Here is a 27,282-nt window from a genome sequence, read left to right on the forward strand (position 1 = left end):
TCTATCTTTAAAGCCAGGGTTAGGTCCCAATCCTCCATAAAAATCGTCCAGACAACTCCAATCCTAGTGGTCTTTCCTCTTTCCAAGTTCCTAGAGTCCTTAATTATTGATTGTAGTCACTAGATGCATAGAATCTGAAATTTTGCATAGACATGGCATGAACATCAGAAATCAGGAAATCACACATTGGTGCCTTTTCTGTCTTCTTTACCTGAGTGAATAGTTGGCACCTGCTTTCTTTCTCTTTTTCCATAATCATAGGTGATAACAAGCAAAACAGGAATAGACTAAATGGGGGGAAAGTTTAAAAATACATTATTTACAAGGACAAGTTATGGGAAAGAAATATGGTGTTTCCATTTTTTAAGGATAATTTAGTGCACACTAAAGTATACAAATTGGAACGGCTATAGTTTCAATCAGGTGACTGATTTTGCAATAGCCAGTGGCTGAGAAGTTTTTTTCTACTATGTTATTGTTTCTATAAAAGATTCTTGCATGCCAAGCAGGATAGTTAAGAAAGAGTTGTTGTAAATAAAAGTTTGTAAGTGTCTAGCATATTCTACATCAAGAAGCTAACCACTAATGGGACAAAGTGCTCTAAACATGTTTAAAAGCTTATATACTAGTAGTTGAAGTTCTTAAAAGCTCTTATGCATTTGTTTGTATAGTCACAGTATTAATAAAGTCAGGAATTTCAAAAAGTGCTGATAGTCCTAAAAGAGGGCTTTAATCTGAGATGTGCAAAGAGAAAAGATGATCCAAATGCATAGCTTACTGCTTTAGTACACAGATTTTGTGAAGAGACTGGTGAAGCAGCTTACTATTGCTTTTTCCATCTACCCACTCCCACTCTAAAAATCTTAGTTGGAGATTTTGGCTTTGTTTTTTTTGTTTTGTTTTGTTTTTTGTTTTTTAAGATTTATTTATTATTCATTCATTCATTCATTCATGAGAGACACAGAGAGAGAGAGGCAGAGACACAGGCAGAGGGAGAAGCAGGCTCCACACAGGGAGCCCGACACGGGACCTGATCCTGGGTCTCCAGGATCAAGCCTCGGGCCAAAGGCAGGTGCCAAACTGCTGAGCCACCCAGGGATCCCGAAGATTTTGTTTTTTATTTTTTATTTTTTACACAATTTTATTTTTAAGTAATCTCTACACCCAAAATGGGGCTCAAACTCACAACCCTGAGATCAAGAGTCACATATTCTACTGACCGAGCCAACCAGGCACCCCTTAAATTGTTTTCTTTTTTATTTTTTAAAGATTTTATTTATTTATTCATGAGAGATACAGAGAGAGAGAGAAAGGCAGAGAGAGAAGCAGGCTCCATGCTGGGAGCCCGATGCGGGACCCATCCTGGGACTCCAGGATCACGCCCTGGGCCAAAGGCAGGCGCCAAACTGCTGAGCCACCCAGGGATCCCTAATTTGTTTTAAAATGGAGTAATTTACAACACTTACATGCTACATTTTTATATTATTATCCTCCCAGAATTGACCACCAACCATTAGTAATTATGAGTATATTTTTTAATTTAAGTTGTCACTTTTTCCAAATAGATTGCACTCAGTCTACAGAATTCATGTAGGAAAATAGAAGGGGGGCGGCGCCTGGGTGGCTCAGCGGTTGAGCATCTGCCTTCTGCTCAGGGCATGATCCCGGGGTCCTGGGATGGAGTCCCACATCAGGCTCCCCACAGGGAGCCTGCTTCTCCCTCTGCCTATGTCTCTACCTCTCTCTGTGTGTCTCTCATGAATAAATAAAACCTTAAAAAAAAAAAAAAGAAAAGAAAAATAGAAGGGGCTCAATTATGTCAGGTTTAAAAAAGGGACCCATTGGAATTCAATTTTATTCTGGCTGGAAATTAATAAAGTATTAGAGTTTTATTAAACCGTATTGTAGTCCTCCCCCCATCCAGTTGGCATATGTTCAAGGACCCCAGTGGATGCCTGAAACCACATAGTACTGAACCCCCATACATAGTTTTTTTCCTGTACATGCCTACAACAAAGATTAATTTATAAATCTGGCACAGAGATTAACAACAAAAACTAACAAGTTAGAACAATAATAATATGATAAAAGTTGTGATAAAAGTTATGTGAATGTGGTCTCTCAAAATTATCTTATTGCATGTACTCCCCCTTCTTCTGTGATGATGTGAGATGAGAAAATGCCTCCTATAGAGATGAAGTGAGGGGAATGACGTAGGCATTGTGACATAGTATTTGTCTACTGTTGATCTCCTGACGATGTGTCAGAAGGATCATCTGCTTCTGGACCAAGGCTGACTGCAGGTAACCGAAACCATGGAAAGCAAAAGCACTGATGGGGGATGGGGGGAGGCAGAGACTACAGTATTTGAAACACAAGCTGAGTGGCTTTTGCCGTTTAGCATGTCCTCACGTCCTTATCGTTTACAGAGCTGTCACCAAGTATCCCAGATATTTAGCAACAGATGTGCATTAAACAAAGCCTCACAAATAAAAATCTTCGATAAATTTTATTCTCCATATTTGGGTAAGGGTACAAACTCTAGACCATGTCTATCAAGTCATGGCTATATCACTGTGCTAGAGATGGAGGCTGCAGGTTGGCTGAAAAATGAAAATGCAAGAAAAACCAGGAGCAGCATATGCTGTTGCTGCTTCTTTTAGGACACACACAGTCTCTTCAGTAAGTACTGCTCCAGTTGTCTTCATAATTCAGTGTTAGGGAAACCCAAATGTTTTCTGTTCAGCTATGAAATCACTCAATTGGCAAGCAAAACATTTTTGTATGATCTATTTCTAAATACATGAGAAATAAAAGGAAGAAAGTAACAGGATATATAAACTCATGCTATCTTGATTCTAATGCCTATCTATAAAAACATACGGTTGTAACAACTGCTATCTAAAAGTTTTATGAAGTGCAGAAGCCATTGATGACTCGCATTTTCATAAGTCTTTTTGCTTGGTCATCTGCAGGTGCCATTCAGGTTTCAAACAATCAGCCATTATTGTTCTTTTTGTGCCCCTAAGGAATCAATACAATGTACATTGATTTTCTTCTTTCTAAATGTTCCAGTTAAAAACTAAACAGTGAAAAACAATATAGGAAACATAATTATCTTGGACACCTTTCTGTCATAAGAACAAAAAATAAGCAATATAAACAGAACTCATATTTTATTTTTTTGTTGTTGCTTTTTTTTAAACAAGACCGTCAAGAATAATATAGGGCATGTAGCTATAACCTCCGTAAAGGATGATATTTAGGTTGCAACAAATACCTGCTAGTGAAAAGGCATTACTAGCATTTCAAAATTTTACCAAAATTTGACAAAATATTCTTCTCAACAGCTATCTTTATACTTGTAAACAAAATAAAAACCGGTTTATCCAGTTTCCACTGCATGTCCAACAGGCAGCAAAGTGAGACAGATCGTCTTCGATTTTGAAAGAATAATAATAAAAACTGAAATAGTTTAGACCGCACATATTAGGGTCCCAGGAAATATTTTTGGAGGAAGCTGGGGGCTTGGGGGGATTAAAACAGGCTAATGCATGACATCTACTTTAACAGGTTTTTTTTTTCATTTACTCATATTGCCTTGATACTTTACAATTAGTTTTTTCCTACAAGTTAACAGTACTGTTGCTGTACAATGCAAAATTCTTTCTCATTTATTTCTCTAAAGAAATAAGTGTGATCCACTTCTTATCAGTTTGCATAAACACACTTGAAACTTCAGGCATAAGAGGAGGGTAGTTTCTTGCAGTTTCTGAGGGCTTCTCTCTGGAACATCGGAGATGTTAACAGTTGGACCTACACATGCATGCTGCCATAGATAGGTGGATGGTACAGGCACCTCCTATTTCAAGAACACATATGGGAAGTAGGTCTGGATAAGGGCAGACTGCAACCTGATGTCTGCTGCAGTCCTCTCAGCAGGTCAGCTGTATTTATTCCTTCACTTTGCTGATATAGTCAGCGAATTTGCTGACAGTTTCTTCCTGCTGTTCTAGGGCATCTAGGACAATGCCCATCGGTGTCCTCTTCAAACCTATCCCCTCCATTTTATTCTCCAGTTTGTTCTTGAGATTCCGAAGTCTCAACGACGCGTGGATGAACATCACTGTGGGGAAGTGAAACGTGGTTAGTGTGAAAGTAACAGTTCTTTTCCACAGCAACCTAAACGCTCCTGTCTTCACACTTTGGGGAAACCTCGCCTCAGTTAGCTATAGACTAATCTGGTTCTCTAATTGATCCAAGTTCTCAAATGGATCCTTGGACTTGATCCAAAGCTCTTCGTTAAGTTATATATTATGTTTTCTTTGTGTGTGAAGGAAAACCTATATAGCAGGAAGGACCTTAATCTGGCAACCACATTCTCTCTCTCTCAGGTTGATGTTGTTACCTTTTGGCTGCTACTTAAATGCCTTGGAATCCAAAGTGAATCAACAGGATTCCAATTTACATAAAAAACGACTCACAGCGTTTTCCAGAAAGGAACTCACAATCATTTCATGGATTATCTGCATTTGCTTCTCAGCAGGAAGCACACGGGTGAAGTCCACCTAGGACATGCCTCCAAAGTGCTGGATATAGGTGTATAGATAAAAACTAAAGGTTTTATAGCTCTCAGGTACTCTAAGGTTCCCCAAATTTGCTTCATCATTTAGAATTACGTTTGCTTATTAAGAAACATTCCCTGGTCCCTCTCCTGGACCTCCTGAACCAAAACCATAAAGAGATGGGCCTGGGGATTTGTATTTTAAACAGGCACAGCAGGAGATCTACATCAGTGATTTTCAAACTCCTATGCACATACATATAAGTCACCTAGAGGGGTTGTTAAAAAGAATTTCAGGTCTCCATCATCCAAAATTCAGACCAGTAAAACTGTGGTAGGGCTCTACAATGTAAAAAGCCAATATTCACTCTAGATGATTCTCATTTATGTGATCTTAGATGATCATTTTGAGAAACACTGATGTGCATTGTATCTGGAGGCTTCCAACCCAGACGGCCATTGGGAACATTTGAGGCACTTTCTAAAAATACAGGTTTTGGCAGCCCCACTGTCAACTCACAGAATCAAGATCTCTAAGGGTTATTAGGGCTGGGCAATCCATATATATATATTTTTTAAGTGTCATGTATGATTCTGATAATCATCAAGGTCTAGGAGTTACTAATCCTATTTTCCTTATTTTATAGATGAGTGAACTGCAGCCCATACAGGATATCTGGTCCAAATCACATGGCTGGTTTTCAGCAGGTGTAGAAATAGAAATCTGGGTACTTGACTCTCTACCTATGATATATTTCATTAGACTGGCCTGTCTCAGGCCCTGATGTGAAAAGGTATTGAAGTTAACAAGCTGTGTGTCAAAGCAGGATCTTTGAAATACTAAGCCTCTAGCACATAGGAAAACTTAAGGAATATTTCAAAAAGTCTGAATTTGCTGAATCAAGTATTTTGTCCAATTAAGGATGCCTGGCTGGCTCAGCCAGAAGGGCAGCGACTCTTGATCTTGCGGTCATTAATTCAAGCTCCACATTGGATATAGAGATTATTTAAATAAATAAATAAATATTTGGGATGCCTGGGTGGCTCAGCTTTGAGCGTCTGCCTTTGGCTCAGGGTGTGATCCCGGATTCCTGGGATGGAGTCCCTCATCGGGCTCCTTGCATGGAGCCTGCTTCTCCTCCCTCTGCCTGTGTCTCTGCCTCTTTTTCTGTGTCTCTCGTGAATAAATAAAATCAACCAATAAATAAATAAATAAATAAATAAATAAATAAATAAATAATTAAAAACAAAAATATTTTGCTCAATAAGGTGTGGGATTCATCCATAAATATTCTGGGCATAATCTAACATAACCCCAAACAAACAACTGATTTTATTTAATGAAATAAATGTGCATATGAATTGCTATTAAAAGCTACAAAGGGGCAGCCCCAGTAGCCCAGCAGTTTAGCACCACCTTCAGCCCAGGGCGTGATCCTGGAGACCACCACGTCAGGCTTCCTGCATGGAGCCTGCTTCTCCCTCTGCCTCTCTCTCTCTCTCTCTCTCTCTTCCTGTCATGAATAAATAAATAAATAAAATCTTTTAAAAAAAAGTTAAAAAGGATCTTCCCATCACTTAATAGAGTAGAACTTTAATTGGATTTCTGCTGATGAGATTGGAATTCTATCTATTCTCTATCTCAGGTTTCAAGTGTTTGCACAATAACTGATGCATGTACAATTTAGAAGCTACCTAGTTCTTTCCACCAAAATCTGAATACTTGGTAGCTACACTGTGGGCCAATTATTCTTAGGGAACTTTGATACTAAACATGATCTACTGAGTAAGCAGAGAGTAAATAGTTTACTTCTAAATGAAACACATTCATTCTTGTGTCACGACAGTATGAATAGCACTTTAAGACTGAGAGACTAGAATATTAGACAAATCTGGAGACTGACATAGGCTGTACAAATTTCTTGCCATGGGACTTGGGATGTGTATTTCTTTGTGCATTGTTCTGTCCCCAGAAGAGTGTCGGTCACAGAGCAGGCACTCAATATTTATCTGTGGAATTAGTGAGCCATCACACCTTGATCTGCTGTCGCAGAAAATTCTGATAATTTTACAGACATGCTGACACACATAAAGAACAGGTTAGGTAATTTTCAATGAACAATCGTTCCTATTTGGTGGGTGGAGGGATTGGGGTTTTTTTTTTTTTTTTTTTTTTAAATTTTTATTTATTTATGATAGTCACAGAGAGAGAGAGAGAGAGAGAGAGAGGCAGAGACACAGGCAGAGGGAGAAGCAGGCTCCATGCACCGGGAGCCTGACGTGGGATTCGATCCTGGGTGTCCAGGATCGCGCCCTGGGCCAAAGGCAGGCGCCAAACCGCTGCGCCACCCAGGGATCCCCCGGGATTGGGGTTTTTTATGGCATAAGAAAAGAAGACTGAGGTTCACTTACGCAACAAAGGAAAAGTGATGCCAAACACAAAGACCATGACTCCCCCAAACATGGATATGAGGAAGTAGCTAGCCAACATGACCACCATGACAAATGTTGTGGGATACTGCTTCTTCATCCGCCGGAGAATGTCTTTGTTGTGGGCTGCCCACACAAACCCCGTGAACACGAGCACCACAACAATGCCTCCAAGGATCATGTTGAAGGGGCTCAGGAACCTGGAATATGAAGAAAAGAGGGAGACTAGGTCAGAAGTGGTAGCAGCAGGAGGTGAAGATGAGGAAGGTGAGGAGTCAAATCATTAATCAGTAAGTTGAGTACTTACTCAGCATTTTACCTAAATTGTCTCATTTAATCCTTATAACGTGATGAAGTAGATACTCTTTATTCATTTCTCAAATGAAGAAACTGAGGCATGGAGGTGAGAAAATGGTGGAGCCAAGACTGACAGTTGGGAAGTCTGACATCCCCAAACCGGTCCATCTTATTAGAGACCCACAATTTTCAAAGACATCCCCCCCCAATCCATATGTGGCTTTTATTGCATTTTAAAACATACCACAAATGAGCATCTTGCTGTTTCTGTAGCTTCGATCTTGTTTGTCACCTAGCTGAATGGTTCCTTTTCCAGAAACACGGGTACCATCCACCACTTTTTTTTTATATCTTTGTTTTCAACTGCTGTGGTTGCTGAACCAGAGCAGCTGAATTTGATACATGTTCAATGTCGTTTCCTTCAAGAATTAACTTATTCTCCTGGGCTTGAGATGCCAAATAAGCAAGGCCTGGCCTCCTCTGAACCCTGCGAATGTATTTTTCACCCACGAAATTTTGGATTTCAACAAGAGCGCCATTCTCCTGGATAACAACGTTGCTGGGGAAGAGAGCATATGCAGAACTCGGCTTGTCATGGAAGCCCAGTGTAATGCCCTTGGTCACGTTCTGTACATGACTCCAGATAGTATGAGCAGTGGCCTGTCTCCGTCTCTTTCCCCCAGTTTGTTAGCCCCGAGCTGCTGCTTTCTCCTTCCAAGGAGAGTGAGTTCCATGCTAATGTGACTGAAGTCTCCCCACAGGATCTTGTGGGGCCTTTCACAATACCTGTGTGTCCCTGCAGAGTGATGCTGCCATTTGCTGGAAATCAATAGTCCGACTGCTGAGAATGGTCTTCATTCTCACCGTAAATGCAGCAAAGAGCTAAGAGGCTTTTAAAATTTAAGAGAGACCACCTCTTTTGGAGGGATTGTTTCATTACATCCTGGGCTCTAGTACACACCCAGGACAGTGCTCACGTATTTTCCAAGCTCTTCAGGTTTATTTAAATTCTCATAGGAGCTGCCATGACAGATGTACATGATGGCCTCCAAGGGTCAGGTCCAGTCTACTATCACATTTGTGTTTGGATCGCACACTGTTTAAAAAAAACTTTTATTTGAACCCTGACGTGTTTTTTTTTTAATTTTTTTTTAATTTTTATTTATTTATTTATGATAGTCACAGAGAGAGAGAGAGAGAGGCAGAGACATAGGCAGAGGGAGAAGCAGGCTCCATGCACCGGGAGCCCGGCGTGGGACTCGATCCTGGGTCTCCAGGATCGCGCCCTGGGCCAAAGGCAGGCGCCAAACCACTGCGCCACCCAGGGATCCCCCTGACGTGTTTTTAAAAAAATCCACACAACTTGGGATTTCTAGCTTTTCCTGTAAATGAGAAAAATCTAAGAGTAGACCCACTTTACCACATGTCAACAACTGGCTGGAGCACCTTCTCTTTCAGATAGAACAAATATTCTCCAATTAGCCCCCATCCCTACCACCATCTACTGCATTTCTGACACAGAGGCCCTCAGTGAGCCACCATTCATCACTGCTTCTCTAATAGCTGCCCTGCATTGTTCTCTTACATCACCCGTCTGGCCCATGGAGGTATTTGAGTTTATGACTCCAGGCACAGAAAATCCATTCTAATTCTTTAAAAGGGCCGAGAGTGTCATTAGGAGATGGGTTATCAACTGAGATCTCCAAGCACAGAGCCTATGACTTCATTGTTACATGAGCCAAAGTTTACACTACTGTAGATACTAAAGAGGAAAGTTAGACCCAGTGTTTCATTAGTGAGAATAACTGGGTGTGGTAGCCCCCACTGCCACCCCAACCAACTATGCACACAGAACCCTTAATATGACATTTGTACATGAGTTACTAACTTTTTAACCCTCACAACAGGCTTAATGAGTATTTACTCAGGAAGGACAATGAGGGTCAGTGTGTTTTTATCACGCTCTGAATATCAATGTGACCGATTTAGAAAGGGGGGGTGGGGACGGGAATGGGAGGTGATGCCAAGAACTTACTTTTTCTGAAATAGAACAGATGAAGGATTCAGACTTAGAGTAGAATTCATATTTGGGGGATCCCTGGGTGGCACAGCGGTTTGGTGCCTGCCTTTGGCCCAGGGCATGATCCTGGAGACCCTGGATCGAATCCCACATCGGGCTCCCTGCATGGAGCCTGCTTCTCCCTCTGCCTATGTCTCTGCCTCTCTCTCTCTCTGTGACTATCATGAATAAATAAATAAAATCTTTAAAAAAAAAAAAAAAGAATTCATATTTGGGATAACTAAGATTCTTTTTTAAATAATCCTTTTACATTGTAGCTCTGATTCTGCCTTCTGAAACACAAAAGCTATCTGAAATAGTTTCAAATAAGACTAAGAAGTATTGCATACCTTAATGGGCAAATCAGGGACATAATCAATGTGAAACTACTTTGGAAAAATTAAACATTTCTATTAAAATGCATGGAATTAAACAGTGGCAAAAGCAGTGCAGTGCTTAGTACTACGTAACTTAAAGTTAAGCCCTATAATAGTAAGTTGCTTATTTCATTCAAAACTCTTGCAAATATTCATCCCCTTCTAGGCAATAAATCTCTTCCTCAGAATAAAATCTAAGGAAATAAATACAAAATGCAAAGATTGGGTTGTAACAATATTCACGAGTGGTATTTATGATTAAAATATTTTAGAAATAACGTATATGGCCACCAATTTACTAGAGGTGGTGCAGCAATTTTAAAATAATAATATGGGAAGACATTAGTAATCTACTGAGTGGGTAAAAGAAATCATAATACATTCTCTCTGTTAGATTTATATATGTTACGTAGCTTAGAAGTCAAGATTTTTACAATTAGTATGTTATTTTGTAATCAGAAATAAAATGAACATCTAAGAAAAGAAAATATAAAAGTAACTGGTTCCTAGTCTACGACCCAGGCTTGGCACAGGCCAGCTACAACAGCCCACCTTTATTTCCGTCATCTCTCCAATAACATTAACGCGATTGCAATTCATATGCCACAGCGAAGCTGTTCTTTCTTCCACACAAACCTTGGTTCCCTACTGATTCTCCAGATCCTCTTGTGGCCAGGTGCACCACCCCACTCCCCCAAGCTTTCCCAGCATCCAGCAGTTGAACTATTCTGTGTGTCCTTCATCAGTTCTTTATCATCTGGGTCCAGAGTCACTCTGTACTTTTTCTGTTTTAAAATTTGATCTGGGGCAGCCCCGGTAGCTCAGCAGTTTAGCAATGCCTTCAGTCCAGGGCGTGATCCTGGAGACCCAGGATCGAGTCCCACATCGGGTTCCCTGAGTGGAGTCTGCTTCTCCCTCTGCCTGCATCTCTCTCTGTGTGTCTCAAGGAATAAATTCTATAAATAAAAAAAAAAAAAAAAAAAAAAATTTGATCTGGGTTATGCCGTCCTTCTGCCCAGATCTGGGAAAGACAATTATAGGCCTGGAGAATGGAAGAACTGGATAGGGCAAAAACAAAATCTTTTTTAGCAGGTGGTAAGGAAACTGGGTGGAGAGGCCCAGAAACTGTCACTGATTAATAAATCTCATTCCTAGCACCCAGAAAATCCCGAAAGAAATTATACTGAAAGACTAGAGTGTTTATGTTGGGTAGTAGTAGCATCATGGGTAGTTTATTCCCATTTGTTTATTAGTTTAACCCAAATATTTTTGAGCTGTCAAGAAAAGCAAAGATCAACATTAACTCAAAAAACTAGAGTGGAGGGTTCAAGGTTAACAAAACTGCTTTGCATAAAGCTGCAAATAAAAGACGGCTGGTTGGAAGCAAAGTAGCAAAGGTACCCTACTCAGTTCTTTGTAGAATACCTATTAAAATAATTTATGAGGTGAAGCATATAATAAAAGTATGCCAAGCTTTGTCTATTTTCCTTGGGACAAGCAAAGTAGGCATCTATGTTGAATGTCTAAATAAAGCCCAGGACAAAGAACAACAAAAAATCCAGGCCTGACTCAAGCAATTCCAAATTTGCTTTTCACCTGTTCCTGTTGCTCATGGTCAAGAGCAAAATGAACAGAGCACAGGGCCCTATAGAACTGGTTTTAGCTTACAACACACCCAGCCACAATCTATAATTAGAAAGTAACCAAGTTTCCAAGCTGGAAAAAATGAGCAAAGTTACTCAGAGCAGAAACGGTCTTTCTTCCTTTATTCTTCTTAAGTGACATTCCATTCTAACAAAAGAGTAAAATCTGTACCACTCCAATGCCTTGGCACCTACTTGCACTTGGAGGAAAATAAAACACATACACCACCCTCTAGAGTTTCATTTTCCAGGGAGTGCAGGGACTTGGGAGGCAGTTCTCATCTGAGAGGGAGGGAAGCTTTTTAAAAGTCAACAGCTGGGCTCTCTTGTCACTCCAGTCTCAAGAGAGCCCAGGAAACCTTAGGTAAAAACTCCCACAAATATGTGGCCCCAGCTTCCAAGGAGACGATTGCCACTGGGCTCTGGGGGGTAGAGTTTCATTTACTGGTATACTCCCCCCGCACCCCCCCCCATGAGGAAGTGTATAAGGAAGGGAGGCAGGAAGATAAAGGGAAGGGAGGAGGACAGAGAGGGGAGAGAGGACAGAGGGAAAAAATGTGGCTTTCCATCCTTGATGGAAACAGGACCTAGTTTAACAAGCCAAAAGCATTCAATGTTTTTCTCTTGTGAGATAAAAATATATACCTACATACATATACATCCTATTCCATAAGAAAGTAACTGAGTAAATAAATAAATCACTGCAATGGTTAAAAATTCTACTGGAAATATTGATGGTTGGAAAAAGGTTTACAATCCCATCACAGAATCCTGTAGCAGAGCATTCAAAGATTCAGTCCCATTACACAGATGAATAAACTGACAGCCTGGAGAAGTGAGGAGACATATTCAAAGGGGGTCTAGGGGAGAGAAAAGGGTACCAGCTGATGCAACCGTGACAGCAATTCATAATGTAACCCCTTGTGTGTTGTTAAGCAGCTTCAGGAATCTGCCTCCCCCTCCCCCACAGCCACCCATTCTCAGTATCCTTCCAGTTGGGATCAGCAGCGAAGGGGCATTCTGGGAAATCCCTCAGCATTCCCGTTTCTCTCTGAAGGAAGGTGGCCATCAGCAGGTGTGGACACATGTCCTGAATGCGCCAACATGATTCAGCTAGCTAGAGCTACAGTTTCAGCACAAGTTCTTGAAGAGTGAACAAACAAACAAACAAACTCGGCTGAAAATGGAATTTTAGGGCTAAGATAGATCTTTAAAAACACATCTCACTCTACATATAAGCAAGCTAGGGAACAGACTGGTTAGTAAATATGTCCCAAACCCAACTTTAGAGTCGGTGCTAAGTTTACCAAAACAGAGATGGTCAGATCAAGACGGGTGCACAGTTGGTAACTCTGGGCTCACTGCAAAGGCATCAAGAACCAGAAAGGGAGCAAAATACTTCTGGAGCAGTAGAAGCCGCTCTGCCCCGAGTCCCAACTTTCTAACCCAAAAAGCTATTTTTGTAGTTTGGTTCCTGAGGAAGCCTGACTCACCAAAAAAGCAGGGGGGGTGGGGGGAACAATTTACTCACAGTGGATTTCTCTAAATTGGTGATGTTTTTCTGTGGTCCTTAAACAGCCAGAGGGGTCATTGCAAATATGAATCCACCCATTCATTTTCTTGCTTCTCCTTGCTCTTAGAATAAAAACACAATTTGTTACACATGTTCCAAGGCCCCACAGGGTCTGGCCCCTCCCTGTCGGTATAGCCAGGGCCACTGCATCCAGTTGTGTAATTTGTACCTGGCACAAGGAAGCCTGGCTAGGGTAGTAAATGGGGAGGCTACAATCCAGGCCACTTTTGACTCACCAAACAATTTGGCTTAGGCTGCATCTGCTAGCAGTAAGGGGTGCTTTCAGCAATCAGTCTGAGGGAGCCTGAGGGCTAGCAGCAGCCCTGCCTGCGGTCTTCTCATACACCTGCTCCAGCCCCTGGGGTTTTGATTTACCTCTAGACCTCACCCTGTCTCTGGCCTCCACAGGCCTGTGCACAAGCCATTCTATGCCTGATTCACTCCTACTTCCTTCAAAACACAGCCTAATCAGCTCATCCCTGTCTCTCTGACGACGTCATAGCACCATATGCCTCTCCTTCCTAGCCTCATCACAGTGGTGCTTATACATTTACTGGAATGAGGATTGGATGCACGTCTGTTTCCCACTGGTGACTGAGTTCTATGAGGGCAGGGACTGTAACATTTTCTCCACAGCACCTAGTGCAGAGCCTGGCACACAGTAGATATTCAATACGTGTATGCTGAAAGAAAGAAAAAAGGTAGGTAAGGATCTAGCACATTTTCATGTTATTTAAAGGAAGCTCAGCAACTTTCCATGGCCATGAAAGAAGGGACAGGAGATTTATTTTGGACAAATCACTATTATTCTCATTGTACACTAAATATTACTGGAGAAATAGTCCCTGAATTCGTACCTTCACAGAGTTACGATGAAACGAACAGAGGAAAAAGAAAAGTAGGAAATATCATATGAATATCCATGCAGATGTGAGGTATAATGACGGTGACATTGTCAGATGGAATGAAAAGGCCCTTTAACTTGCTGGCAGGAGGATCTCTGTAAGTCTTGCTGCTAGTGTGTGCTGGGGATCAGGAGGGGGAGGAGGGTAGCACAGAAGGAGACTCATAATCCTGCAGACCTATTTAGGCCCCTCTTGCTCATTGATTCCTCAGATAGCCCCAGCAGCCTTCCATGGTTATACTGGTTTCCCAACATGGCTTCCATCCTGGCAGGTAATATTTCTGACTGGAAAGTATAAATGTAAATGTACAAAGCAACTTTGAGTCAACACGATTAAGGTAACCTTGGCCTAATAATCACCAGGTAAAGGAGACTTTGGAGCAGTTGAGGTGGGATGGGAGCCTGCCTCTTTTGTCATGAAAAGGGCATACTAACCTAACATTGAGATGTTCTTAACCATTTGAGTGAAGGAGACCCAGTATTTATTGCATTCTTGTTGGTACTGTATATCTGCTGCATCCTGTGAACTTGGCACCATGAAACTAAACACTCAAATGATCCACTGTCTTGGCAGCAGTTGGCATGTTTAAAATATTCACAATAAGACGTACCTTATGAACCTCCAGTTTTCTTTTGTGTTTATTAAGCAAATTGCTTATTTTATTCTTTTTTTTTTTTAAGATTTTATTCATTTATTCATGAGAGACACAGAGAGAGAGAGAGAGAGAGAGAGAGAAGCAGAGACACAGGCAGAGGGAGAAGCAGGCTCCATGCAGAGAGCCTGACAGGGACTCGATCCTGGGTCTCCAGGATCAGGCCCTGGGCTGAAGGCGGTGCTAAACCACTGAGCCACCTGGGCTGCCTACTTATTTTATTCTTAATAAACAGTGAGTCGGGCCTGGTTTAGAAGCCATATATCTTAGACTTCCCACAGCGACGGAGCTTCAAGTAACAGTGTACAAGGATCTGACTGGTTTGCAATTATTCCTAAACTTTAAACTTTATATAAAGCAAATTTCGAATACGATGTTAGAGAGAATAGTATAATGAACCCTCGTGTATACTTATCATTGCTTTCAACAATTAGGAACTGATGGTTACTCTCACAAATAATGTTTTGAAACTGAGGTGGAAAGATCTTTCTTTACAAACTGTTCTTTCTGAATCCTTCCAGTAGAGTAAATTCCATTGTTTTCACATGGCAAGTTCTTACAGCACTGAGAAGGCTGGGGATGGGCAGATGCAAATGGGCCTGGTGATACATAATCTTCCTTTTTACAAGGAGGCTCCTGCCTATTTACCTCCCACGAACACCCAGTTCCTGCATTCCTTCTGTTTCTGAGACAGGGAGAAGCCACAGTGATGGCATACTGAAGCAGATTAATAGAAGCAGGAACCAAAGCCTCGGTTTTCTATTTGAGCTGGACTTTCTGCCTTCTGAGTGCAGTCTTCATTACTGACTGGCTCAATGGAAGGGCAGGCTGGGAAATCCTTCCTGTCTCTGGTAAATCCTGGCAGAATGAGAGGCAGGCTGCAGCTTCTGTCTCAGATTACAGGCATGAAAGTGTTCTCTGAAACAAGAAGCCAAGCCCTTTGGGTATGTATTCTGAAGCTGAGTGATAAAGGATAGAATTCAATTGTCCAGAAGGAAAAGAATAAGAAATTTCCAATAGTGCTTCACAATTTGGTATTAAGGTCAAGTTCATCTTTTTAGAATTGGATTTCTTATGCAGAGCTCTCAACCCCTACTAAGTAGATTGAGAGCTTTGCCTTCTAAGAAAGGGCCCAGGAATCCAAAATATGCTCACCTGCACACTTATCCAGAATCATTATAAATCCTAATGTAGGAAAAGGAGACAGAAATTACCATCCCCAGGCTGATGGTGGCAGGAAATATTTTAAATATGTGGGGAGAAGTCAAGAATAAGGTTGCATAAATGATGTCCAAGGATTTCATGGAAGGCAACCCTTATTAGATGAAGAATTTTGAGATTACATTTTTATTGAGCTGTCAACACCTTCTTAAAGTTCTTACCTCAGAAGAAGCACATGACCCATCAGGGAAAGATATATGCCAGGATTGCACATGCCCTGCCTCAAGTGCAGATAGAGGTATAGGAGGACAGGAAGGGATTAATTCTGGGAGGACTGGGAAGGCAGGGTGAGGTTGTATTCCTGTTTGTACCCTCAGTGCCTACACAGTGTCTGGCACACAGCAGGTACTCAGTAAATACTGCTTCAGCTGAGTCAAAGATGTCTGAGCTGCAGGGGAGAATGGGAAGGAAATGAGGATTTATCCTTTCCCCTGTCCACATACTCAATGCCTCTCCCATTTTCAACACCTGAGTTTTAAAATTTGGAATCATAATGTACAGGGAAAAGAAGGTAAGTCAGTTTGTAAAGAATGTGTTTATGTAGATGTCTATCTCTGTACACTTGGTATAAAAATTATTATGTCTGTAGTTTCATCTTGCTGCCCCTCTAGACGCTAAACATGATGAATGTAGGAATCACAGTGTCCTTTTTTTTTTTTTTTTTTTTTATGATAGTCACACAGAGAGAAAGGCAGAGACATAGGCAGAGGGAGAAGCAGGCTCCATGCACTGGGAGCCCAATGTGGGATTCGATCCCGGGTCTCCAGGATCGCGCCCTGGGCCAAAGGCAGGTGCTAAACCGCTGCGCCACCCAGGGATCCCAAGAATCACAGTGTCTTATTCTCTACTCTATCTCCTAGCATGGTACCTGAGAAATTGGTAAATGCTTCATAATCTTTGTGGAGTGAATGAAGCAAGAAAAAGAAGAGTAATATTGTAGCAGTGGTGTGGAAGCTGGTTGATCTTAAAAACCTTTCCACTAGGTTTTGGCATAAAAGAACTGCAATTAATTTCATCTGCAAATGTTTCAATACATTCCGATCCAGAGCATCCCAGGGCTCTCTTATCCTTTTCTTCCTCTCTTATCCTTTTCTTCCAACTAGAAACTTGGGTTTTTCATCTTTGCAGCATTAAAAGGTAAAAACAATTTTTGTTTTTATTGACTATTTTTCAATATTAGACACTGGCAGCCACAGGCCTCAGACATATTATGGGACCACACTCATTTTGAAAAGGCTAAAGTAATGCTCTTTTCAAACAGAAGTACCAGCCTTCCAAAACCCCTTGTCATTTCAAGCAACTAGAAGCATAAAGTGGCAGCTGGAGTTTCCATCCTCTGGTAACGCCTCCACAGGCCACATGGTGGAGAGACACTTTAAGAATACATGGGCTCATTCAGCAGCTATAGTATGCTGGCTTAAAGGGGAGGCTGGACCATACACATATGAAAATAAATGAGCCTTTTAGTGAGAGATGCACTGGACACATTTATATGTTTGCAAATTCTGCATGTGGCTGGTGCTTTTTGATGCCATGCCAGAAAACGAGAATCCTGATGGCAGGGAGGAATTTGTGAGAACAAGAAAGGCAAATAATACAAATGTGTGAGACTCGGCAATTGAGCTGAATTTGGTTAATTAGGAGCTTCAAAATATTTGCAATATGACTTAACAGAAAAGGTATTTTAGTGCACATTAATAAAAGAGGCTACTATTTATTAGCAGTTTTTGGTCCTTATTAGGTTTTGACAATTGTGAAACTGAGAGTTTGATGGGATCAGTGCTTCTCAATTTCAACTTGGGAGTATATATCAGAATCACTTGGGAAGTTAAGATCCTGGACTCATCCAAGAAGTATATATTTAGAATTGCTGAAGCTGACACCTGGGCATATGAATACATTTATTTAAATTTTCTCAGTGTTTCTTTTGAACCAGACCAGACTAGCGTTTCTTAAATTTTAATGTGCCTATGAATCATCTGGGAGTCTTGTCAGAAAGCGGACTCTGATTCAGTAGGTCTGGATGGGGGCCTGGAATTCTGCATTTCCAACAAGCTCTCAGGGTGAAAGATGCTGCTGCTCCATGGCCCACACTTTAGATTTCTCCAGCTCAAATCTTTTGGCATTCTATTAAGCACAGAAATTCCTGTCTACAACCAGAATGTATCACATGCTGAGCACTTAAACTCCAAGTGCTATTAGGTGTTGCCTCTGCTTCTCACTTTGAAAATAGAGGCAGGAACTTCTATTGCTGTGCATGATATAAAAAGAATACCTAGAGGTGCTTGGCTGGCTCAGTCAGTGGAGAGTGTGACTCTTGATCTTGGGGTTGTGAGTTCAAGCCCCATGCTGAGGGTACAGATTACTTAAAGAAAAAAAAAAAAAAAAGAATATCTAGTGCCAAGATGTACTGTGTCAAGGATGGAGGAGGTAAGTCATCTATTCTTCAATCGTAGACATTTTTCTTGATTTAAAATATGCAAAACACTTTCAGCAAAACATACACTTCCCAACTTGTTATTCGTGCTATCCCTTTTAATTCACTCAATCTCTTCTGAAGTGATGCCTGAATCTCAAGAAGGAACTGAAGTCTTTAAGTGAAACACGAGTGTTTATAAGAAATACAAGTTGGAATTATGACAAAAGCATTAAAATATATCCATCATCTAATACTTTTAAGAGAATGCACAGCTGTCAGAATTCCAAATATACCTGTAACCTAGGATTTAACATAATAACAGCAGCTGCTGTTTAAATATTATTACTCCTTGGGCCTTAAGGCACTTTACATTAAGTGACATAACTCCGATTTTATGATAGTGGAACTCCAGAGTGAGTGAACTTTTGAGCAAAAACGAATAAAAGCAACTGCCAGAATGCTATCACACAACAGAAAATGAGTTTGTGGAATCAGTAGAGGCTTCCAGGCGACTAATAAAAGAATGATAGCATAATACATTTAATAAATCAAGGGTAGTAATCAAAACGCTGTAAGCTTCAAATCTGCTCCATTCTTAAGTTTGAAAAGTCAGAAGCCAGGAGCTAAAAATCAAACTGTTTTTGCTAAGTAACTGCCAAGAACTCTGTTCTTGTAACTTGCTATAAACCAACGTGAATTTAGTAAAGGTGATCACTAAATTATCATGATTTTCTTGGAAACTAAGCTATGGTTCTCAACCAGGGGTGATTTTGATCCCTCAGGGACATATGGCAATGTCTGAAGGCATTTTTTGCATGGCCTGGGTACTACTGGCATTCAGAGGGTAGAGAGTGGGGATGTTGCTAAATATCCTACAATACAAAGGACAGCCCTGTACCACAAAGAATTATATGAGTCTGATTGTCCATAGTGCTGACATTGAGGAAGCTGGCAAGAGAGGATTTCATCAAAATTCTACAAGGACAATATGAATTAGCAAGGAGTTTAAATCATAACCTTTTCTATACTGAAATTTTATGCTGCAATAATCCGAATCAATGTGTAGCAAGGGCTATCAGCAATGACCCAGTTAGAATCACTTTAGGAGCATGCTATTGCTGTGTACTGGTGTGCTGCTATGTGCTTCAAAATAATTTGTTCTGTTAGGTAGGTTAAAAGTTGCCCCTGTGATTATGTTGAGGCCTTCTGTTCAATTATTTACTCTGCATTCACCAACTAAGCATCTGCTATATAGTAGGCCTCAGGGATACAGTGAATAAAAGTAATGATAACCACAACAAGAAAAAGAAAAAGAGGGATCCCTGGGTGGCGCAGCGGTTTGGCGCCTGCCTTTGGCTCAGGGCGTGATCCTGGAGACCCGGGATCGAATCCCACATCGGGCTCCTGGTGCTTGGAGCCTGCTTCTCCCTCTGCCTGTGTCTCTGCCTCTCTCTCTCTCTCTGTGACTATCATAAATACATAAAAATTAAAAAAAAAAAAAAGGGTCATGTCCCCATTAAAAAAAAAAAAAAAAAAAAAAAAGGAAAAAGAAAAAGCAATCACAAACAAAACCCACAGCCTCTAGCCTCAAGGAATTTCTATAGCCCAGAGTGGAGACAAGTAAACAGACAATTTAAAAGCCTGTGAGGTAACTACCAGGAAAGATACAGGCACAGGTGTGTGGCCCAATTAACACAAGGGAATGAGGGACAAAGGGAAAATGTTTCCTCAAAGAGATGGTACCAAAGCTGAGTCTTGAAGGAGAAGCAAGAGTAAGTATGTTGGCAACTGAAGCTTGGGAGGATGGAGGTATTGGGATTAAAAATGCTGTCTATGTTTCTCGCACCAACAATGATAAAAGTAATAATAATAAGTAACATAAGTGGAGCCAAAACTAGGAGCTAGACACTATTCTAAGAACTTTGCCTATAGTAATTTGGGTAATCCTCACAGAAACCATATGAGGCAGGCACTATATTTAGTCTCATTTATAGATGAGGAGGCTGAGGCACAGGTGTAGCTGAAGTCCAAGGTCACACAGCTAATGACTGGCAGTTGGGATTTAAAATTTACTGAACTCTGAACCACTACTTTATACTATTTGAAGAGCCAGAAGATATGACTATTATCTTTAACAAGGGCTGTTAGCCAAGAGACTTACTCAGAATTAATCTAAGAGGCAGAGTAGACCTACTGAGTGGAAGTCACATGCCTAGTAATCCATGCTTTTAGGATGAAGACCAATTTTCTGACCATGGATTACAAAGCCCTGCCCATCAGGAGCTCACATACAGATTTCTCTCTACCTTAATCCCGCTTAATTTGCATCTTGGTAAAGGCAGCCCTTTCTGTTGTTTTTGGAGCTAGATGATATCTACTTGGTTTTCTCTCTTCCTTCCTGTGATCTAGAAGGGCAGGCTCTCTCCATCCTGACCCAAGCCAGTTTTCAACATAGGAGAATTCCCAGTTGAAGCTAGAGTCCTCCAACAATGCCCTGGAGTACCCTCCTCACTACTAAGGGATGGAACCACTGAAGAACACACTTTGAACACGATCCGTTCTGCAGTAAACCCCCATGCCATGTTTTCACACACTCTCTACCAAGATATGGGAAACTATCAGATGCTGTGGAAGATCCAGATAAACAGCCTCTAACATGCCTCTGACCCACCTAGACTGACATCACCTAGAGGAGAGTTCTCTTTAGAATGAGAAATGTTCCAGAGTCAACTAAGCTCTCTGACCCTGAAGATATTTAGTTTCTTCCAGCTTTCAGAGACTATAATTCTAAACTTCATGACTCATAAGAAGATAGCACATTGGGGCTCCTGGGTGGCTCAGTCAGTTAAACATCTACCTTCGGCTTCAGGTGGTGATCCCAGGGTCCTGGGAGGGAGCCCTGGTGTTGGGCTCCCTGTTCAGAAGGGAAGGGAGCCTGCTTCTCTGTCTCCCTCTCCCCTTCCCCACCAACTTGTGTTCTTTTTCTCTCTCAAATAAATTAAAAAATCTTAAAAAAAAAAAAAAAAAAAGAGGGCACATTAGTTCAGAACACATAACTGGGCCTGTGACTTTGAGCAAGTCCTTTATACTCTGAGCCTCAGGAATAATAACAGTAATAATAATATCATCTCATCTCACTGGGTCACATGAGATAATGCAGGTAAATTACTTAGCAAATACCTGGTACACAGAGCATTCAATACTCAATAACTGTTTGCTTTTATTATTACTAGATTATAAAGAAAGAAAAAAGTCGATTGTAGAAAAATTACTATGTGTTTGTGGATGCAGAGAAAACAGTCAAAGGTCATACACCAAATTTTTCCTGGGGTATGAAGGAAATCTCATATTTTACACACATATAAGTTTCAAAACAATTTACTTCTGGCCTGTATCTTTTATAAGTTTTTTAAAAACAAGAATAATAAAAAAATAAGAATAATAAAAAACAAAGATGGCTATTTTTTACTTTTACCTTCAAAAATTTCACTCCCTATCAACATTTCTAATTTGAAAAGGAGACAGGGTTCCTTCCGCGTGGTTTTTGGGAACTCTGAAGCAAACAAGTGGTGAATACAATTTGGAGAGGACTTGGGGGAGAATAAGTAACGAATTTTCTCAACCTATAATGGCATCTAATTCAGCTGTAGAAATTGACAATGAAAGTGATAATTCTTCTGGTAGCAGCTTATTTAAGACTCAGTGTGTCCCTTACTCACCAAAACAGGGGCAAAGAAACCCTATTAGAAAGTTTGTTCGTTCACCTGGAGGTGTTGAAGCAAGGGATTCATCTAGTGACTCCTCTTTTGAACCAAGACCACTGACTTTAAAAGCTATTTTTGAAAGATTCAAAAAAAAGAAACGTAAAAAGAGGAAATATAAGCCAAAAGAAAGACCAAGGGGAAGACCAGAAGGAAGAAAAACCACTAGACGCTCCCAAATAAATAAGAAACAAGTTAAAGACAAAGGATCTGGGTTCCCATTTTTAGAATCTGAGAATGTAAAAAAGCCATTACCATGGAGAAAGATTTTAAGCTTTGAGCAAGCGGTGGCAAGAGGATTTTTCAACTACCTTGAAAAATTGAAGTATGAATACTATCTCAAGGAATCCTTGAAACAAATGAATGTTGGTGAAGATTTAGAAAGGGAAGATTTTGACAGTCGTAGATACAAATACTTGGATGATGATGGATCTCTCTCTCCTATTGAAGAGTCAGAAACAGTGGAAGAGGCTGCAACAACTCTTGAACATGATGATGGATGTGATATCAAATTGGTGGACAATAATGAATTCATAGTAAGTTCTGAAATACCAAAGAAAATGAATCTGTATTTAGGACAAGAGGAATATACTGAAGAAGCTGCTTCGTCTAAAAAGAGAGCATCAAAATCCAAAAACATGGGACAGAGGATAGAATGGTCTGAAAAGGAAGAGATAGGAATATGAATATTAAGGCTTTTCACTTGAAAACAGTGTCTGGACTTAAAGTGGGGAGTTTTTGAAGCATGTCCATATTCAAGTGGAGATCCGAGAAGACCTCTGGACAGTGACAGCTGTGGATTGAACAAAAGTTTGTTTTAAAAGTGCTATTTTGAAGATCATCACTCTGGCTTTGGTGGAACTATGGTGATTGGCGGCAGAAGGAATCACATGTCAAATATCTTAAATAAAAATTTTATTAACTTTGTCAAATATCTTAAATAAAAATGTATTAATTTTAAATAAAAAAAAAAAAAAAAGAAAAGAAAAGGAGACAGGGAAGGGACAACACTCCTAAACTGCCTGAGTTAGGAGTCTAAGGCCCCATAATGAGGGAGCTATATTTAGTTAGGGGGCTGGACCCTGACCTTCACAGTGAAAAATGGATTCCATCAAAGCAGCAAGACTGCCCAAGCCTATGCGTCTGGTCTGGGCAGTACATCTCTTTGAAAAGCAATTGTTTTTTCCAAACATTTGACTGGTCTGTGTCACACCTTGTCCGACATCTAAATTTTGAGGATTACTTAAAAAAAAAAAGCCTCATATCTAGATCACCAGATAAAAGTCTGACTTGCTTCTTTACCAAGAGGGAGAAAAGAAAAAGAAAGCAAACTAAGAGATGCAATCCCATAAACTATTATGTTTTAAAGATAATTCTTAGTGTCCTGGGAAATGAGCGTCAAGCATAAGGTTAGAGGAAGGTTCTCAGGAGGCCGCTGCCTCAGACCTCAGGCCTGTCCTACCCCAACTAATTTTAACTTGGCTGCCACGCCAATTCAGTCAGCTCAGAGCCTGTGCCCTCCACACACCAAGTCATTCTCAGCGTTTGTGATTCCTTAAGCAACACAGGATGAGGATCGGTGCAACTGTCTACTGCAGCCCACAAATGAGCGTTCTCTTCTGCAGGGCAGCAACTACTCTGAACAACATCTAGAAATTGTGAACTCTCCCTTCTGTGCTGTGTTCTTGGTCCTATAGCTTCTCAACAATTGCCACATGCCGTTGGGCTAGAATTCCGGTCTGACTGATCTTGGTGTGTTTTGTGTCTGGCCCAGAGAAGTGACTCAATAGTAAGTAAGCCAAAGATCGGCAAACCAACCTAAGAAACCACCCGGCAGCCAGCCGGGGTGGCTCAGCAGTTTAGTGCCTGCCTTTGGCCCAGGGAGTGATCCTGGAGACCCGGGATCAGGTCTTACGTGGAGCCTGCTTCTTCCTCTGCCTGTGTCTCTGTCTGTCTCTGTGGGTGTCTCATAAATAAATAAATAAATAAAATCTTAAAAAAAAAAAAAAGTCTGATTATTCAGACATTAAAAAAAGAAGAAAGAAGAAAGAAAGAAACCACCCTTTTTGGCCTTTCCCACACCCTCCAAGTTTGGATATCTCTTTGCCCCAGGCCAGCGTGTACTTTCCCTCCATAATGGCAAGCGAGTTCCCTTATAAAGTGTGAGGTTGGCTTTTTCTTCAAAGATGCACAGAATCGGCAAGATCTAGAATATTGCCAACCTGTAAAAGCGGGAGAAGCATTTCTTAAAGGGTACACTACAAGAAGAGGTGGTTTCTAGTAAAGCAGGTGTCGTGTGCACCAGAAGTGGGTGGAATCTTATATGACACAGAACCCTTTTGATTTTAAGATCTGGTATTGAGAAGGCCTTTAATAACAGGCTGAGACCACGGGCTAGGAAGTGAAGGGGACAAAAGCGGCCACGCCTGACAACTCCTGGAGGAGAAAAGCAAGAGAAGGCGCGAGTCATCCTCAGAGTCAGGGCAGGAGGTGCGCCTCCAGGAAGCACCCACCCCCTTGCTCGCTGAGCTCCTCTTCCTCATACGCTGCAGCAGGCACCAGGCTTCTTAGGTGCCCTTTTAACACTAATACCCCCAAGAATGCAGATTTCGAATCCACACCCAGGTCACCCAAGTCTCCCAGGGCGGTGCCTGTTCCAGCCAGCCAGCTGGGGGATAGGGTTACACCACTTCTCTCTTATTTTTATTTTTTATTTATTTTTATTTATTTTTAACATTTTTTATTTATATATTCACGAGAGACACAGAGAGAGAGAGAGAGAGAGGGGCAGAGATTTAGGCAGAGGGAGAAGCAGGCTCCATGCAGGGAGCCCGACGTGGGACTCGATCCCGGGTCTCCAGGGTCGCACGCCCTGGGCCCAAGGCAGGTGCTACACCGCTGAGCCACCCGGGGATCCCGCTCTTATTTTTAAAAGACTGGGGCGCTGCAAATATCTACAACCATCAGGGCACAATTTAAAATTTTTTTAATTAATTAAAAATAAATTAATTAAAAAAAAAAATCTTTTGCATTGCTTGTCCGAAGCTGGCAAAATCGCCTCACCCCTGGGAGTCCCCACACGACTCCGCCCGAGGCACGGGGAGGTAGCAGAGACCTCCCCCCGCCCCGGACCCCCGCCCCCCACCCCGCAGCCCCCACCCTGCACCCCCCACCCTGCACCCCGATTGCTACGGCCTCGCCCCGACAAGTTTCCACCGGCCTGACCGCTTGCACTTGCCAGGGCGGAGGCCGCTGGGGAGCGCTTGCAGAGGCCGGGGTGCCGTCCGCCCCGAGCCCCACGGCCTCGCCCCCGATGGGTGCCCCGGGAGGGGGGGTAACCCCACTTACCCCACAACGGAAATCATCATGGCAGCTACCACCAGGTAGTTGGTCTGATAATAGAGCAGGTTGCTCACGACGCGGTTGTTCCATTTGGAAATGTCCCTGAAGTCCGGCCGGGCAAAGCGGTCAGAGCCGGGGAAGAAATCGTCCCAGGCGCGGAGCGGGGCGAAATTCACGTCCATGTCTCTCGTCTCTGCGCTCGGCTTCTGCTTCTGACCCCCTCTGGAATCCGGCGGCGGCGGCGGCGGCAACCGATCAGCTGAGCTGGGTTAGAAGTGACAGCGGCTCGGGCTCCGTCGGCTCTGCGGTTGGTGAGCAGCTGAGCGAAGGAAATTGGGAGCGGGCGGGCGTTTTTTTATTTTTCTTCTTTCTCTCTCTCTCTCTTTCTCTCTCTTTTTTTTCTTTTTCCTCTCCTTGACTTCTTGATTGGCTCTAAGAGGTTGGTTACAGGAAAAGTGTGGCCTCGCGACAGAGCAAGGGGCAAAGTGCAAAATTGAGATGAAAAGACAGAAAGAGACCAGCGGAAATCCCTAGTGTGAAGCGAGATGGCAATGCCTTCCCTGGCAGTCGGAATACACACAGCCTCCTTTAAAATACCCCCCTTTTGAGTGTCCAACCTAATGTGCTCCGGACTTAAAGGCCTTTTTTTTTTTTTTTTTTTTTTTTTTGCAGCTGTTCAGATGCCGAGCTAAGTGAAATGGAATGGAAGGCAACTATAGTGTTACTGGAAGATGAGCTGGTTTTGAAAACTAAGTAGTTACTAACCTCTGCACATCTGAAGGCAATTTTCATGTTTTCTGTTGCACCATGAGTCACTTTGAGTGAAATCAGATTGGCAAAATGGGAAAGAAAGGACGTGGAGAATGGAAAGGCTGACTTGTTCGTTCACTTCTTTTTTGTTCTGCATCTCTGTCTTCTCGGGACAAAATTATTGAACTACTGTGCTATTCTGATGCAATGGGAACTCTAGTCTACATCAGCCTTGAGCTGCAATGTTGTTCACATTAGAAAGCCAAGAATGATCTGCAGTGACCAATAGTGTAGAGCGATTGCTTACAGTTAGATATTATTGCTACAGTTATTAATAATAGTACAGGCCATGATTCGTCTGTATGGTATTAATAATAGTGCTTTAACCTAATTTGTTTTCTGTGCTTTATAATGAGCACCACTGGCTTTTCTCTATGTTGTTGCAATTTTACTGTTGTGGTTGTATCTGAGTAGACTTGATAAGGAACAAAGAGGCTGAAAATTTCAGTATGATCCCAACAGATATTTTGAGTTCCATCAAGGCTATATGAAAGCCCTGTGGGGGATAAAACAAAACAAAACAGAAGAGTGCAGCCTTTCCCTGCCTTCAAGGATTTTGCAATGCAGTGGAAACCCTAACTTAAATATATTACAGTAAGAGGAGTGCTAGGTAGAGATGTGCCAGACCCTAGAGCTCAGTTACAGGAAGTTAGAGGGTGTGGAAGAGTTCCCTGGGGCTTAAGAATTTCAAGAAGCAGCACTGTGGGCAAGCTGAGAAAATGATCTTGGTCATGACCAGCAAACCAGCACCAGTAGGACCCCACACCTGTTGGAGACATCAGTGAGCATTAGGAGCTGTGACCAAGAACCTTGCAATTACTCAGGACTGCGTGACTATAAGCTGTCAGATATCTGTTAGTAATAATATGATTCCTCATTGATCATAGGCAATTGATATCCAGTAAACATTTGGTCTGTGTATTTTTACTTATTTGTTTAGAGGAAGCTGGCTGGCTCAGTTGGTAGAGCATGTGACTCTTAATCTCAGAGTCTTTAGTTCAAGCCCCACATTTGGCACGGAGTCTACTTTAAAAAAAAAAAAGAGTGAATTCATTTGTTTAAGCCTCCAAAGAAGTTTAAAAATAAAGAAATGAAAAAAGCCAGAATAACTGTATTTAACATGATTTCCTTCTCCCTTTCTCACGAAATATTAACTATGCTTCTTTCTCTGGCTGCATATGAGACTTTTTTTTTCCCACTACACATTTTTTTAATTTTATTTTTTTCCA

At 41.6% G+C, this 27,282-nt stretch overlaps 1 protein-coding gene and 1 pseudogene across 1 annotated transcript; one reads left to right on the plus strand and one right to left on the minus strand.

Annotated features, from left to right (window-relative positions):
• Nucleotides 1-2,490: 2,490 nt before the first annotated feature.
• ARL6IP5 (ARF like GTPase 6 interacting protein 5) lies at nt 2,491-25,840 on the minus strand. The gene is made up of 3 exons (XM_077858116.1): nt 25,250-25,840; nt 6,977-7,194; nt 2,491-4,126 (listed from the first exon to the last, which is right to left on the minus strand). Exons 1-3 carry the CDS (start codon nt 25,423-25,425, stop codon nt 3,954-3,956), a joined length of 567 nt encoding a protein of 188 aa, XP_077714242.1. The 5' UTR covers nt 25,426-25,840; the 3' UTR covers nt 2,491-3,953.
• Nucleotides 21,682-22,833, plus strand: LOC144289759 (TATA box-binding protein-associated factor RNA polymerase I subunit D pseudogene; annotated as a pseudogene).
• Nucleotides 25,841-27,282: the final 1,442 nt, after the last annotated feature.

Source organism: Canis aureus, chromosome 19 (genome assembly GCF_053574225.1).
Source record: "Canis aureus isolate CA01 chromosome 19, VMU_Caureus_v.1.0, whole genome shotgun sequence".
Classification (NCBI taxonomy): Eukaryota; Metazoa; Chordata; class Mammalia; order Carnivora; family Canidae; genus Canis; species Canis aureus.